This window comes from Brassica oleracea, chromosome C6, assembly GCF_000695525.1.
Source record: "Brassica oleracea var. oleracea cultivar TO1000 chromosome C6, BOL, whole genome shotgun sequence".
NCBI lineage: Eukaryota > Viridiplantae > Streptophyta > Magnoliopsida > Brassicales > Brassicaceae > Brassica > Brassica oleracea.
The window spans coordinates 6,900,552-6,916,605 of NC_027753.1; the positions used below are offsets into that span (position 1 = coordinate 6,900,552).

The 16,054-nt window shown below is 37.1% G+C and overlaps 2 protein-coding genes, 1 long non-coding RNA gene and 1 pseudogene across 3 annotated transcripts; 1 reads left to right on the forward strand and 3 right to left on the reverse strand.

Moving 5' to 3' along the window:
* Window positions 1-1,194: 1,194 nt before the first annotated feature.
* LOC106297345 (phosphoenolpyruvate carboxylase 1-like) lies at window positions 1,195-2,106 on the reverse strand. Its single transcript, XM_013733605.1, has 2 exons — window positions 1,977-2,106; window positions 1,195-1,557 (listed from the first exon to the last, which is right to left on the reverse strand). The coding sequence occupies exons 1-2, from the start codon at window positions 2,061-2,063 to the stop codon at window positions 1,195-1,197; spliced, it is 450 nt and encodes a 149-aa protein (XP_013589059.1). The 5' UTR covers window positions 2,064-2,106.
* Window positions 2,107-5,557: 3,451 nt separating this feature from the next.
* LOC106297346 lies at window positions 5,558-6,517 on the reverse strand. The gene has a single exon (XM_013733606.1). It carries the CDS (start codon window positions 6,515-6,517, stop codon window positions 5,558-5,560), a length of 960 nt encoding a protein of 319 aa, XP_013589060.1.
* A 72-nt stretch (window positions 6,518-6,589) lies between these two features.
* Window positions 6,590-9,715, reverse strand: LOC106300933 (annotated as a pseudogene).
* Window positions 9,716-14,897: 5,182 nt separating this feature from the next.
* On the forward strand, window positions 14,898-15,812 carry LOC106299207. Its single transcript, XR_001261714.1, has 2 exons — window positions 14,898-15,318; window positions 15,395-15,812. It is a non-coding gene; the product is annotated as an uncharacterized LOC106299207 (long non-coding RNA).
* The last annotated feature ends 242 nt before the right edge of the window (window positions 15,813-16,054 follow it).

The window sequence follows — 16,054 nt, forward strand, 5'->3', positions numbered from 1 at the left end:
GCCAAGAAGAAGTGTTATGTTCAGAAGCTGAAAGAACTACTGAGTTCGAGTTTGAAATGAAAGATTTGGGTGCTGCGAGGAAGATTCTAGGAATGGAGATCTTCAGGGATATGACGAAGAAGAAGTTGTTCTTGTCACAAAAGGCCTACATTGAAAATGTCTTGACAATATTCGGGATGCTTAATGTTAAGCATATCGATACTTCATGTGCTACAAATTTTCATCCTACCATGAGTGATGAAATGTCTGAAGGGGAAATCGATTATATGTCATGTGTTCCTTATGATAGTGCTGTAGGAAGTTTGATGTATGCTGTGGTTTGTACAAGACCAGATCTTGCACACGCAGTCAGTGTTGTGAGTAGGTTCATGGTTCAGCCATGAAAGGAGCACTGGATCGTTGTGAAGAGGATTTTCCGGTACCTTAAGGGTACATCTGATATTGGTCTTGTCTATGGAGACAAGGATCCGAGACTGGTTACTGGGTATTCTGATTCGGATTATCCAATATCTGCTTAGCCAAGGATCAGGTTCATCATGAGAGAACCAAGCATATCGATGTAAGATACCATTTTCTGAGAGATGAGAAGAGGATTGAAGTGAAGAAGGTAGGAACAGCTGATAATCCTGCGGATATGTTCACTAAGCCGGTTCCTCATAGCAAGTTCAAGCATTGTCTTGATTTGCTAAACATCTCAAGCTGTTAAATCTGGCCCTGATGGGCGTTTGGCCCTGAGGGGCATCTGGCTTGAAGAGAGCATCTGCCCCAAGTGAGGGCATCTGGCTCTGAGGAGCATCTGGTCCGACGGGACATCAGACATCTGAGTTTGACGGAACATCTGAGCAAAGAGAGAGTCTGGTACATCTGTATTCTGAGCACGAAGAAGTGCATTCTAGTACATCTGATTATGGAAGATTCAAGTCAAGGTGGAGATTTGTTGAATAATGTCGTGAATCTGTTGGGTCTTAGTCTTTTGAGGTCCACTAGTGCTAGGGTTTTCTGGGACACAACTATATATATCTTGTGCCTCCTCTAAACCTTGTCAGCAGCCGTAGAGAAACTAGATCTGATCTTCTTGTAGACAGATTTCTGTAATTCCTCCATCAAAATCTCTTTTTGCCCATGGACATAGTCGTTAGGGGTGAACCACGTTAAATCTCTGTTTCTTTCTTTATTGTTTATCCATCTGTTAATCTATATCTTCTCACATCCGTCACAACAAAACGGCCATAGCTCTTCAGAAACAAGAAGCTTATCGTATAAAGCAGCGATACCTGGATCTCCCTTAGCGAACACCATTTCGATTAAATCAATGGTGACTCTAAAGAAAGGCCAATGCTTGTACATATCCTTAAGCATGTGGAGGTTCTTGACGTCTTTCTGAACCACGTGCTTGATCGCTGCTCCGAATCCCAGCCATACAGGGAGATGGAATCTCGTTTGAGTCCATGCAAAGATCCACGGAATCGCACGGAGAGATTCTATGCCGCCACTTGGTTTCCTCTTCAAAGGTCTGCTTCCTATGTTCATACAACCATACTCTAGCTCCGGTGTGGCCTGCACAGGTTTCATAAGATTCTTGTAATTTTTAAGATTATGTCCCAAAGTAAGTCTAATTTATTCCTCTCAGTTCCTAAAATATAAATGTTTTAAAATAAAAAATTTATTTTTAAAAGATGCATATTTTTTAAGTTTTCTATGCAATTTTATTAGTTAATAATGGTGATTTGAAAATTTCAAAAAAAATTATTATCTTTAAAAATGCTATTATTTTATAATTATGAAGAATTGGTAAATACAGGAAATAATACATTTATTATCAAAATTTATTATGTTTTTTTGTAAAAAAACAAACATATAAGATTACATTGAAAAGTGAGTTTGAGTTTTAAGATTGTCGGAAAGTGAGTTTGAGTTTCAAGGTTATGTCGGAAAGTGAGTTTCAAGATTCTGAGTTGAGTATGCAATACTCTTACCAGGCGGAAGTACTCGGGGTTCTTGGAACACAACAGACCGATACTCTTCGGTCGCAACAACCGCCATTTCATCGAGCAGTGCGCCATTCCGGTTTAGGAGTAACCGGAGGATGCATCTCATGCTCGAGTGTTGCAGCGGTGAAACTATAGTTTCACAAACTGATTGTAGAATAGATTTAATAAGAACTTGCTCTCTTATTAATCTCTTGAGAAAATCACTCAAAACTCAAGAACCCAATACAATCACAAAACTTTCTTAAAGGTTACAATAAGTCTGCAACTTCTTATATAGGGTTATAATTTCCTTTTCCTGATAGACTTAACATTATTAAGATATTTTCTAATCTTTATAAATAACCAAATCAATGTGAGATTAGGATTGCTTGCTCTTCAAGTTATTTCAAGCTTACTTCCAACAATCTCCCTCTTAAGCTTGAAATCTCCAAGTCTTCAACTCCAATCATGCTCCTCAAATCTCATTTCTTTGTACTGAATTCTTCCAAGTCCTTTAGTCAAGATGTCTGCTCTTTGTTCATTCCGTGGTACGTGTTGCACCTCAATTTGATTGTTGTCAACACATTCACGAATGAAGTGGTATCGTCGATGTATATGCTTGCTTCGCCCATGGAAAACTAGATTTTTTGTCAATGCAATCGCAGATTTATTGTCAATAAGTATTACTACCTTCTCACACTTCTTCTCTACGACTTCACCAAGCAAGTCCTGGAGCCAAATAGCTTGCTTTGCTGCTTCAGTTGCTGCCATAAACTCTGCTTCACAAGACGAAAGAGCAACTGTTTCTTGTTTCTGCGAACTCCAGGTTATGGGGGAGTTTAAGAGATAAAACACATGTCCTGTTGTACTGCGTCCATCATCCTCGTCCACGTTATGGCTTGCATCACTATAGCCAATTAGCTTTACTTCTGCTGCACGTTTAAATGTCAAACCATAACTAAATATTCAAGTACCGCAGAATCTGTTTTATAGCCGCAGCATGTGAAGTTTTTGGAGCCTGCATATATCTACTCATGACACCAACTGCAAAGGAGAGATCAGGTCGCGTGTGGAGAAGGTATCTAAGACAGCCAATGGTTTGTCTATAGTCCTTCTCGTCGACGCTGGATTCCTCGTGAGCCTTGGACAACTTTAAGCTTGGATCAAACAGAACATGGACTGCATTGCAACCTTGCATTCCGGCTTCCTCTAAGATTTTATTTGCATATCTTTCCTGTCTCAATGTAATCCCTTCACTGTGTTGATCAACCTCAATTCCCAAATAGTATGTCAATTTGCCTAAAACGCTCATCTCGAATTTCGTAGCCATTCCTTTCTTGAACTCATCGATCATCTCTAGACTTGTACCAGTTACCAAAAGGTCGTCAACATAAACAGCCACAAGCAGCAGATGTTCTTTATCAACTCGTCGATACAATGCTGGTTCCTTGGAGCATCTTTCGAACCTTAGTTCACTCAGTACCTTGTTTAACTTTTCATTCCACGCTCTCGGAGCTTGGAGTAGACCATAGAAAGCCTTCCGTAGTTTATAAACTTTATTCTTTTGACCCGTGACTTCGAATCCCTCTGGCTGACAGACGTATATATCTTCTTTAAGATCTTCATGTAAGAACGCGGTTTTGACGTCTAAATGGTGCACTTGCCACCCCTTTGCTGCCGCTAGAGCTAGTAGGAAACAGACAGTTTCTATGCGAGCCACCGCTGCAAACACTTCATCGAAATCAATACCATGTCGTTGTATATAACCCTTTGCTACCAACCTTGCTTTGAATTTATTTATACTTCCATCAGAGTTGCGCTTAATCTTAAAGATCCATTTGAGTCCTATCGCTTTTGCTCTAGCCGGAAGTTCTACCAAGTCCAACGTTCTGTTTTTCACTATTGATTTAAGCTCATCTTGACAAGCATCTCTCCACTCTTCCTTTTCTATTGCTTCTTGGTAGCTCCATGGTTCATCGTTTATACTTAATAACAGTCTTTCTCCTTCAAGCTCAGCCAACAAGATGTAATCATCCAAGTAACCAGGCTGTTTTCTTTCTCTGAGAACGTCTCAACACGGGCTCTGCTTATCTCCATCATCCCCATTATCCTCTTCGTCTTCTTCATCCTCCATTGTCGTGTTTGGTTCAAGTGTGGATGCGGCTTCTTCTTGATTAGGCGTTGTGATGCTATCATCGATGCCATGATTGCCGTATTGACTGATATTAATCTGAAAGGATCCGCTTGTGTCTTCTTTGTTGCTTTTCGTCCAATCCCAGCCATTGCTCTCATCAAATATTACATCCCTACTGACCATTACTCTTTTACTTGTTGGATCAAAGAGTCTATAGGCTTTGGATCCTGGTTCAATCCCGAGATGTACAAACATTCTTGACCTGTTATCAAGCTTCTTTAGATGTTGTGAATCCACCTTTGCGAATCCAATGCAGCCGAATACACGTAGATGACCGATGTATGGCTTCTGGCCTTTGAACAGTTTGTATGGTGTCTTGGCGTTGATGACACGGCTTGCTGCTATGTTTATAATGTATGTAGCATGTCTTACCGCTTCGCCCCAAAGATAGTTTGGCAGTTCCATATGCTTCAAGATGCTTCTTGTCATGTTGAGAAGTGTTCGATTTCTCCTCTCTACTACCTCGTTCTGTTGAGGAGTATACGGCGCCGTTAGATGCCTATGTATTCTGTGTTCTTCACAATATACGTTAAACTCATTGGATGTGAATTCACCACCTCAGTATGTCCTAAGTGTCTTTATTGTAGCTTCGCTCTCTTTCTCAACAATGGCCTTGAAGTTTTTAAACTTATTGAATGCTTCCCCTTTATCTCTCAAGAGTACCGTCCACATATATCTACTGTGATCATCGATTAGAACAAAAATGTATCTCTTTTGCGATGGCGTTGATGGCGTAATGGGTCCGCAAAGATCACCATGTATGAGGTTAAGTACTGTATCAGCTCAGAATGATGTCGATTGTGGGAATGCATGCCTTGCTTGTTTCCCAAGTATGAAAGAAGGACATGTTTCTTTATCACTTACTATTTTCGGTAAGCCGTATACGAGTTCCTTGCTTGCCATTAACCTGATTGCTTCTCTTCCTATATGACCCAACCGTGCATGCCATGTTGCTGATTCATTACTAGCCGATTCCACTAAACACCAATCATCTCTCTCGATATTGACTTCATAGAGACGGTTTCTTGAGCGTTTGGCTTTAGCGATGAGCTTCCCGTCGCGATCTCTCAAAGTGAGATAGTTATCCTTCATTCGTATATCACATCCACACTCCGTAGCCTGCCTAAGACTTATTATATTACTCTTTAAGTCTGGTATATAGTAGACATCAGCTAATATCCTTTTGCTCCCATCTCTTGTGCAAAACATATTGGTCCTTTCCCCTTGATGTCAATACGAGAATCGTCTCCGAATCTAACCTTGCCAGTGATGGTCTCGTCCAAGCTCTTAAAATACCTCCTATCACCGGTCATGTGATTGCTTGCCCCATTGTCTAGATACCATATTTTATCATTTTCTTTACTCGTCTCAATACCAGAGGATTAACGTTTTGTTAGTTAAGGTATACTACCTCATGAACCATTAGCTCCTCTGCTTCCGTAGTATCATTGTCTTTTGTTTCAGTCGCCTCTTGTAGCTTTAAGAGACGATCAGGACACACTGAGGCAAAGTGTCCCATTTTATCACAACGGAAACACATAATCTTAGACATGTCAAAACTGTCCTGGTACCGATCTTGATATATGTCATTATACCTTCCTCTGCCTCTTCCTCTATTGTAAGACCGGTTTCCTCGACCACGACCTCTGAAGTTACTGTTATAATCACGGTTGTTGGTGTTTGCGGTAGGGTGAGTGTGTTGAGGTTGAGGTTGAGTTTCGTTGCTTGCATACATGAGCTTGCTCTGAGTTTCTTCTTCTTCTTCGTCTTTAACTCTCTCCTCATAAGCTTTAAATCTCCCAACGATATTCTCAAACTTTGTGGTCTTGAGATCGACAAATTGCTCAACTGTTGCAACAAGTTGAATGTATTTCTTTTGTGGGAGGCAAGACATATATTTCTTTATAAGCTTATGTTCCTCAATGGGTTCTCCTAAAGTTGTTGCTTTCGATGACAGCTCGGTCAATTTCCCCGCAATATCATCAATGGTGTCTTTGTCTTTCATCTTCAATCTTTCGAGATCAGATGCTAGTGTTTGCAATCTTGCTTCTCGAACTAGATCAGCTCTTAAGTATCGTTCCTTGATCGCATCCCAAACTGCCTTCGCAGTCTCTAAGTTACCCAATTGTAATACAAGCGTCTCAGGTTGTGCCTGAAATATTAGGGCTGTGACTAGGTCCTTCTTTTCACTATCATCTGATTCTTTCTCCACCAGATCCCATACTTTGTTTATCTTCAACACTAATCTGATCCTTATCATCCACACCGCATAGTTTGTTTCCGTAAGAACAGGACAACTTATCTTAGAAGATCCTCCTCCTTCCTTTATCTTTGACACAACAATATCTCCCATGCTTGTTGTATCGTCTGTTCGTCCCTAGAAGCTCTGATAGAAAGCAACAACTTTAGGAGAACCCATTGAGAAAATCACTCAAAACTTGCTCTTTTATTAATCTCTTGAGAAAATCACTCAAAACTCAAGAATCCAATACAATCACAAAACTTTCTTAAAGGTTGCGACAAGTCTACAACTTCTTATATAGGGTTATAATTTCCTTTTCCTGATAGACTTAACATTATTAAGATATTTCCTAATCTTTATAAATAACCAAATCAATGTGAGATTAGGATTACTTGCTCTTCAAGTTATTTCAAGTATACTTCCAACAGAAACGCTGAAGCGTTCAAAAGCATAGATGTTCCTCTCCGAACGATTGCTTGACTTCACCTTGCACCGTGACACGCAAGGAACCGTTAATAGTATCCGGTGGCTGAGACAATATAGCAAGATGTGTCGGTCCGCCTCCTCTTCCGACCGTGCCACCACGACCGTGAAACATCGTTAGCTTCACACCGTACTCTTTAGCAACCTTCACAAGCTCTTCTTGAGCTTTTTATAACTGCCAAGCAGCGGACAAACGACCAGCGTCTTTGCCTGAATCGGAGTAACCGATCATAACCTCTTGCTTACCGTTGATCCGGTTCTTGTACCAGTCAACAGAAAAGAGCCTAGCAACCGCTGCAGGAGTTGCTTCTAGATCAGCTAGCTTCTCGAAAAGCGGGACAACTCTCAAAGGCCGTTTGACGTGGCACTCACGCTGTAAAAGCTCAACCGCTAGTACATCAGAAGGAGATGTTGCCATGGAGATAATGTAAGCACCAAAACTGTCTGAAGGCAGCTCGGCTATGACATGAAACGTGTCGAGAACGTCAGCTGAAGGATCCGATGTCTAAATGGGTTGTGATAGCATCCAATACATCAGTGTGGCGGTCAGATTCTTGCCTTATGTCAAGCCTGACAAGAGAGAGTCCAAAGGTTGAGACTTGCCTCAAGAAATCAAGAAGGCTTCCATCAGCTATTGGACGGTCACCACATGAACATAGTGATCAGTAACAAAGCTCAGGCGGCTCCAAGAACTACAACAAAAACATTGGTTTAGTACCAGATCTAAACCGGAAACTAAGGGATTCTAAATTACCTCTTCCAAGTTGTTGAAAGTAGCTTCTTCAGGGACATCAGAGGTTCCATTACTGAGCAATTGACGAGCACGTTCACGTGTGTGGTAGAGTTTGTCCCTTACATCACCAAGAATCACACGGTATGGCTCAGTTGGAGGGATTGACTTCCAGAACTCTGACAATGAATGAACGGTTCCAAATTAAAGATTAGACATAAAAAATGCTCCAAAGATAGGTTCTGTATCGTACCTAAGTAATGCTTTGCAGCGTCTTTCCTCCTGTTTACGTGAAGTTCATGGGCTCGCACACGCAGCTCGTCATTACAATGCCACATGGACAACTTACCAAAGAAACATGAAAAAATGAATCAGGGCGTTTATACCAATACTTACTGTTTCTAAAAAAAATTATGTTTATATATTATTTTGTTTACCAATTTCCAATAATTTTAGACTTCAATAAATAGAACTAATTCTTTAAAATTGCAATTAATCATTTTAATTAACTAATAAAAATACCTAAAGATATTGAACATAGTATATTTTTTTGAAACACAAGTTTTAAAAAATAAATTTGTTTTTTAAGAACAGAGAATATTAGTCTAAACCATAAAGAGAAACCGAAAGCAAACCTCAAACATAAGATCTTCGATTTGGTAGAAGTACATAGTAGAAGCCATCATTCTCGCTAGCAAACACACATCTCTAGTGACTTCAGGTGTAACCCTTGGATTACCTACAAATATTGTGACTTGAGTAAACACAATGACAGAGCTAAGAAGCTAATAGAGAAGAGGTTCTTACAGAAACGTACCGTCACGGTCACCACCCATCCAAGAAGAGAATTGAATCAGTGGAGCATTATATGGAACACGTTCTTCGATCCCAATGTTTTTGAGAGCAGTGTCTACACGGCGAAGAAACTTGGGAACACCTTTCCAGATAGTTTCATGGAAGTAACTCATCCCAGCTCTCATCTCATCTTGAGGCGTTGGTGGTGTTCTCTTGATTTCATCTGTTCTGAATGCAGCTTGAATCTAACCAAAAGGAACCAAACTTATGCATTACACTCTGAGGATTGATTTGTAAAACCTCAAGTAAGTCAATAGTGAAGAAGGCTTTTACCTCTCTCTGCAGAGCCTCGTCGAGCTCTTGCTTGTCATCAGGAGTAATATCCTTAGCATAGAGCTGAGCCAGACAGTCTCTTATCCTCCCATGTTTCTGAAGCAGTGATCTTCTCACAGACTGAGTAGGATGAGCAGTCAGAACCAAATCAACAGTCTGATTCTTGAGAGCATCAAAGATCTCTTCAGGAGACTTGTTCAGATCACCAACAAGCTTCTTGAAAGTTTCTTCGAGGTCAGACTCAGTGGTAGCAGAGCTCTCATCAACGAAATCACCTTTCTTGAGCTTCTTGATCCTACGGCGATAAGCGATCTGCACTTCCTCAGCGAGATTAGCTGAGTTAAGCATGTGAGAGAAGGCTTTAGCGATGACGATAGAGTCTCCTGGATCTAAACTGGTTAGAACACTCCCTAGCTCCTCTAGAGTAGCTTCTCGGGCTCATGCTTCCCTTCGTACTCTGCAGAGTGCTCATAAAGCTCTTGAACCTATAGGAAACCAAAGTTTATAAAGTCAAAACCTTTATTCAAAACAACATGATCAACTCCAGAAAGGTAGAGAGAACGTACAGTTTCTCGAAGATCCTCGCCGTGCAAGTCTTGGAGAATATCGAGGAACCGATCTAGAAGCAGAGCATCGTACTCAACGAGTTTGTCGTCTTCGCTGACTTTGCCGGGAACCAGTTGACGAAGATGAACATCCATTGATGCATCTTCTCTAGCTTCCCATGAGGCATGTCTTCCTACTTCCTTCTTAAAGGAAACAACAAACAGAAAGCGAAATCAAATCCAAAAGATCTGCACACTTACAGATGACTGAGATTTCGCCGATGAAATCGGGAACTCGATGGGACAGAGAAAATATAAAAAAGCAAACTTTAAGTCATTTGAGACTGACCCAGATGAGAAAGATTCAGACATTAACCAGTTTAGAGCAAAAGAACCAGTTGTGGAGGGATCAGATACAGAGAGAGAGAGAGGTAAAAACACTACAAGGCTTACGTGTCTATATATAGAGGGGGATAGATTCCAGGGAAATTGACAAAATAATCATTTTTAAAGTACAAATTTTCATGTTTACATTAACCAATTTTAGCTTCCTCTTTATAAAAAACATTTATAACTTTTTGATTAACTTTAACGAAAAAAACTAGTTTAACTAATCTAAACTTAAAACATCAACTCTAAACCACGAAACATCAACTCTAAACCCTAAACCCCGAAACATCAACTCTAAACCTAAACCCTAAACCCTAAACCTTCAAATCTAAACCCTAAAACATCAACTCTAAACCTAAACGTAAACTCTAGATCGGAAATCTAAACTTAAAACATCAACTTTAAACCCTAAATCATTAACTCTAAACCCTAAACCCTAAACCATGAAACATCAACTCTAAACCCTAAACCCCGAAACATCAACTCTAAACCTTAAACCTTCGAATCTAAACCCTACAACATCAATTCTAAACCCTAAACGTAAACCCTAAACCCTAAACCCTATATTTTTCAGAAATTCGAACCCTAAACCCTAAAACACTAAACCTTCAAATCTAATCCCTAAAACATCAACTCTAAACCCTAAACGTAAACCCTAAACTCTAAAACCCTAAAACCATAAACCTTCAAATCTAAACCATAAAATCCTAAACCTTCAAATCTAAACGCTAAAACATCAACTCTAGGGTTTTAGAGTTTAGGGTTTAGGGTTTAGGGTTTAGAGTTGATGTTTTAAGGTTTAGGGTTAATTTTTAGGGTTTAGGGTTTAGAGTTGATGTCTCGGGATTTATGGTTTAGAGTTGATGTCTCGGGGTTTAGGGTTTAGAGTTGATGTTTCTGGGTTTAGAGTTCATATTTCAAAAAAAATAGGGTTTAAGATTGTTGGTTTAAGGTTTAGGGTTCATATTTAAAAAAATAGGGTTTAGGATTGATGGTTTAGGGTTTAGAGTTGAGTTTTACGGTTTAGGGTTTGAATTTCGAAATAGTATAATTCGAAAAAAATTAAAATTTTTTTTTAATATTTTTTAGATTTTTATTTATTTAAATATTTATTTATTATATATATAAATAACAAGGGCATAAGAATCTTTTGCCGTTTAATGAAAATGTATTTTTGAAAATGTATTTTTGAAAATGTTCATTTAGTCGTGGTAAAAATGAAAAGCTATAGTACGAAAGTGGTAACGTGATTTCCCCTAGATTCTCCGTGATTGCTGGTTTTTATATTATTTTATTTTACTTTTCCTTATAATTAAATATTCATTGAATAGTTTCTAAATAATCAGTGACGTCAAAAACTGAGACTTGCACAATTACATTTTTAGGAAAACAAATGACTCTGGACAAATATGTTTTTTGTCAACGACTCTGAACAATTATTACAGCTTTCTCTCTCTTGTATTTTTACCTGGGCTCAGAAAAAATTACTCTTTTGACTAAACATATCCAAATAATAATAAGTTGATTTTATTTTGAGAAGAACATGTGTCATGTCATGGAGATTGATGAATCTTTGAACTCTGAACCTAACTTTTAACTAGTTGACTACTTTTTATTTATTTTTGATTTAAGTATATAACCGACCATCTACAAAAATTCTTTTTTTTTCTTCTTAAGAGTTTACTTTTACACCTTTTTCGAAAATTCGCTAGGCACACGTGTGTGCGGTGCACTCGAACCTAACAAGTTAGCTAAAAATCAAAAAAATATCAAAGTATTCGGGGAGTTTTTAAAAAGATTTTATCGTATTTATTGTTATATATATTATGTTTTTTTTTATATCCGTGGGGATCCCAGGCGGTAAGCCTAGTCTAATACTCACGAGACTTTTCATCTAGACACGCACGGTTATAAGCGGGAAGGTGGTCAAAGCGACTCGAACCCAGGACGGACACTACAACTGAAGTTCCTTTACCACTAGATCAAGAGCTCTTGGTTTAGATATATTATGTTTCGTAAATAAAATCAAGTTATATTAGCTGTCTAGTGGTTAAATTCTAAACATCATGGGTTCGAATAATAAATATACATTTTAAGTATTTTGCGTTTTTTATTAATGAAGGGAAACATAGTAATTTACACATTCTCTTCTTCATCAACTATTTTCGCATGCAACCCTGATCTTTTGCGGCCGTCTTGACTTTTTTTCAACAAAATTCATCATTTTTTTGGTGATTTGGTTAGTTATAACTTAAAGTCTTTGTCAATAGATATATTGGTTTTAGAGTTCAATTAACGATTTTGAACCAAATAACCCACACAGGAATTTCTCCGTGTTTCTGGCCGAGTAAGATGAAATTGCGGCGGTGTATCACCGTGTAACGTTTAACCGTCATTTAATCGTTAACCTGTGCGCGTTTTTGAACATGGATTTTACATTAAACTTAGAGGGAGGTATTCCAAATTAATTTTCTATTCAATGATTTCTATTCAATGATGTATTTCATGTTTTTAATTATGTATGTTATTAGATTTGTAATCGTTCTTCTTGATTATTTAAAATGCTAGTATTATTTTATTTATTAGTTTCTGGACTCCATTATTAGGGTGCAATTGAATGCATTTTTATGGAATATTTTTTTATGAATGTTTAATTCTTTTGTATTCCATAAAATGTTCACGAGTAAAAAAAAAAAAGAAAAGATTATTCATATCATTCTATATTTTTCATGTCATTTAACAAAAAACATTTATCTGAAAATGTATTCCACATCAAAGGATTTTGGAACAAATATAATGACAATTCCAATAATTATCATTCCTTTCATTTGAAAAAAGAACTGCAGTGGAACAATTGTAACAAGTGAAAAGTTAAAGTTTCTTAATATTTGATAGATAAAGAACACGTACTTCAGTTAGTTTTGTGAATGGCCTGCAGTTCGTTCACAATAGCCGATAGTAGACGAACTGTTTTACTACATCATGTTTTTTTTTAATATACACTTTATTAATGAAGCTGAAAACCAGGATTTAAATCCGATTACAAATCGACTCGTACAAAATAATTCAAATTAACCATTTTTTAACTAGTTTCGTTTAACCCAACATTCCAACACATCCGGATTCAGTTTCAGTGAGAACCAAGAGCTGTTCTCACCCTTTGGCGAATGTCCCAGAAAAAATGAGATCCAACTCATTGTCTCGAATGCCGAAACTTCCTAAATCACTTCGGAATAGCTAGCCCTCAATAAACTTTTCTAAACTCGTAATCATTCCGGCCATTGAAGCTCCACACAAATGATGTTTATTTCTAAACATTATACAAATTATAATTTAAAATTAATAAACGTTTACAACAAAATATATTGGGCAAATCTCCAAAATAGCACATTTCTAATTTTATATCACAAAAATAGCACTCGATGGAGCGTTGAAAATCACCTAATATTAATAAGCAGATTTTACAAAAGAAAATATAGTTTCGTATGTGTTAAAAAATAGTTTCATATATTCGTGTCATATAATCATTTGACAGAAAACTAAAACCCATAGTCAACGATAAAATGATAAATTAAACATATATTAATAACTGAATCGTAAACTCCTGCATGGTGAACGAAAAATAGCATTATATAAAATACACTAGAGGATTATATGATGCTAAGCAGATCTTTCCATTTTCCATGCTATTAATCTTATAATATTGTTATTTGGTAAAGTGGCAAAGTCATACATGTGATGTGACGTCACATTATGATTCATATTTTAGACTCCAATAATTCAAAAAAAAATTGTATCTTTCTGCGCTATGTACGAATGGAATATTCGGATATGTGGTCTGTGGCAAAGTCACATAGATCAGTGATTCTCTCGTTAACTCGGTTGGAATATTCGATAATATTATTTCACCGAATTAGTCGCACAGTTTTATTTCTTTCTTGATCAGGATCGAAGAGGCATGCGTGAAACTAACCATACATCTGAGACTTCCCTCGATGCATTTCATGTGTGTTGTATCATGTCGTAAAGCATTGTATATACAATTATATATATGTATATAATTTTTTAACAAGATTGCATAAATACATAAACTAGATAGGGACACATTGATATATATAACTGGTAGTCGATATATATATATATATATATAAGTATAATTGTTAGCTGATATTTTGGTTGATGTATAAGACTATAACTAAAGTCTATTATCAGGAAATGTTTTGGAATAAAGTACAAGCCTAACTGTGTAAACTTGAAAGCTTAGTGGGATGATTTAGGGAATCATGTATGATGCATTGTATGGTCGTGCCGTCGTGGTTCCGAGTCACTAAAAGTAAAAAGATATAGAGAAGAGTCGTGTGATTTATGCCGTTGAAAACTGACAAATACACAAAATGACATTTAACAAAAAAATCATCTTACATTTAACCAAAAAAGAAAATCTAACAGAAAAACAATACTATGTTTAATCCCTTTGTATGAGCTAATAACAATTAAATTTTAATTAAGAAGGTACATTTTTGGTATATCGTGGTTCGTAGAACTGAAGAAAAAAGTCAAAACTTTCTCAAATCAAGCCTTGTGCAAACTCAAATGATTTGAAAGCCTAGTCGAAATTTTTATTAAATGTATAGTTGGTGTATATGATTCGTGCGATTTGATATCCATAATTTGACTTACTATTTAGTCATTTTAGTGACTTATATTTGCAGATTACACAAATTTTCAAGGAAGGAGGTTTTTATATCAACATCATATATATAGTGTCTGGGCATCTCTACCTTTAACTTTCTTTAACATTGAAAAGTCAACTAGGGAGAATTTTTTTTTTTTTTTTTGCACCAATCAACTAGGGAGATTTGGTTTCAATTCTGAATGCTTCTCTTTCAACTATCAAAGTTTCAGATCATTTTAAAAATCAAAATTGGCAAAACTTATTGTCTACAAAATGAGCCAATAGCTTATGAACTGACTTAGCTGGATTGGGATTTTAATGACTTTTACCTGTGTTTTCTATTGATATAATGAACTAATTTGAAAGAATTGAGTGAAATATTAATTTATCAAATAATATTGGGTTTTTGCACTAGATGGCAACGATATAGAATTATATTAGGTAAGTGAATAAGGAACTGTGCATTTTTGAGTAATACCGGGAGTGTTCTTATTCGTATAAAAAAGAAATACAATCGGGAAGGTAAAGAATCTGAAGAGACGGTTGCAGAGAGAGAGAGTAATAATAATGCAAAGAATCGGGAATGTTCAAAAACTCTTTCTCTTGACTGCAAAAATGTTAGACCATAATTTAATTTAGTTGAAATTAAAAGCGAAAAGAAAAACGAAAAAAACAAATTTCTCTAAAGAATCACAATCTCATCACCTTCTTCTTCCTCCTCTGTTTTCTCTCTCTAAATCCATGGATCCTTCTCTGCCTCCTCCGTTCACTGCTTTTCCTCCCTTCACCAACTCCAACCCTTTCCCCCCTCCCCAACACCCCGTCTACGGCGGCGCCGTTAACTCCTCGGCCGTCGCGTAGACTAACAACAACCAGTTCTTTCAACCATCGCAACCAGTTCTTTCAACCATCGCCGCCAGTTCCTTCTCATCCATCTGTTAACCACCCTCATTACTTCGAAGTAAGCTCTGGTACAGTTTGACTTGGCTAGGGTTAACTTGTAACCGGTTAATTCTGTCTCGTGAATGCAATTTCAGGTTTCGGACGCCCTTTCTCACGAAGAAAATTCTTCCCTACCAAGGGGTGGTCGCCTGGGTGAAATATGTTACAAGTCTTCTCTCTTCAATTATTAAAACTATATCTGGTTTCAATCTCTTATATCTTCAATTATTAAAACTGTATCCGGTTTCAATTCATAGTTTACGTTTCCCCTTCGATAGAAATAAAACTCTTTTTTTTAGTCATAAGCGCCGGTAGCGGGTAAGATATACATAATACAAATGTGTCATCTCGATGACAGAATTGGCAAGTCATCACATAAATTACTTGGTTCGCCAATTATTACAAAAATGCACACATCTGCAATTTCCACCCACATTTTGTATATTGACCTTAATAGACCAATAATATTTTATGGAAATTATTGTATATGCACAAAAATTGATGGATTTAGAAGATAGTATAAGTATATTAATTTATGAAATATATTGCAGAGAAAAAGATAAAAATAGCACTAAATCAAGTTTTTGTTCTCAAACTAGCACTAAAGGTCAAAAGTCACAAAAATAGCATTTAATGTTTTATCAAAAGTCACAAACTTAGGGTTTAGAGTTAAAGGGTGGAGTTTAGGATTTAAGGTTTAGGGTTTAGGGTTTAGAATTTAGGTTTAGGGTTTAGATTTTAGGGTTTAGGGTTTA

Coding starts and splice junctions, on each gene's coding strand:
- LOC106297345 (XM_013733605.1), bottom strand. CDS start 2,063: ATGGCGCACTGCTCGATGAAATGGCGGTTGTTGCGACCGAAGAGTATC. Junction 1,558..1,976: donor ACCCCGAGTACTTCCGCCTG/GTAAGAGTATTG, acceptor AAACCTGTGCAG/GCCACACCGGAGCTAGAGTA.
- LOC106297346 (XM_013733606.1), bottom strand. CDS start 6,517: ATGGGAGATATTGTTGTGTCAAAGATAAAGGAAGGAGGAGGATCTTCT.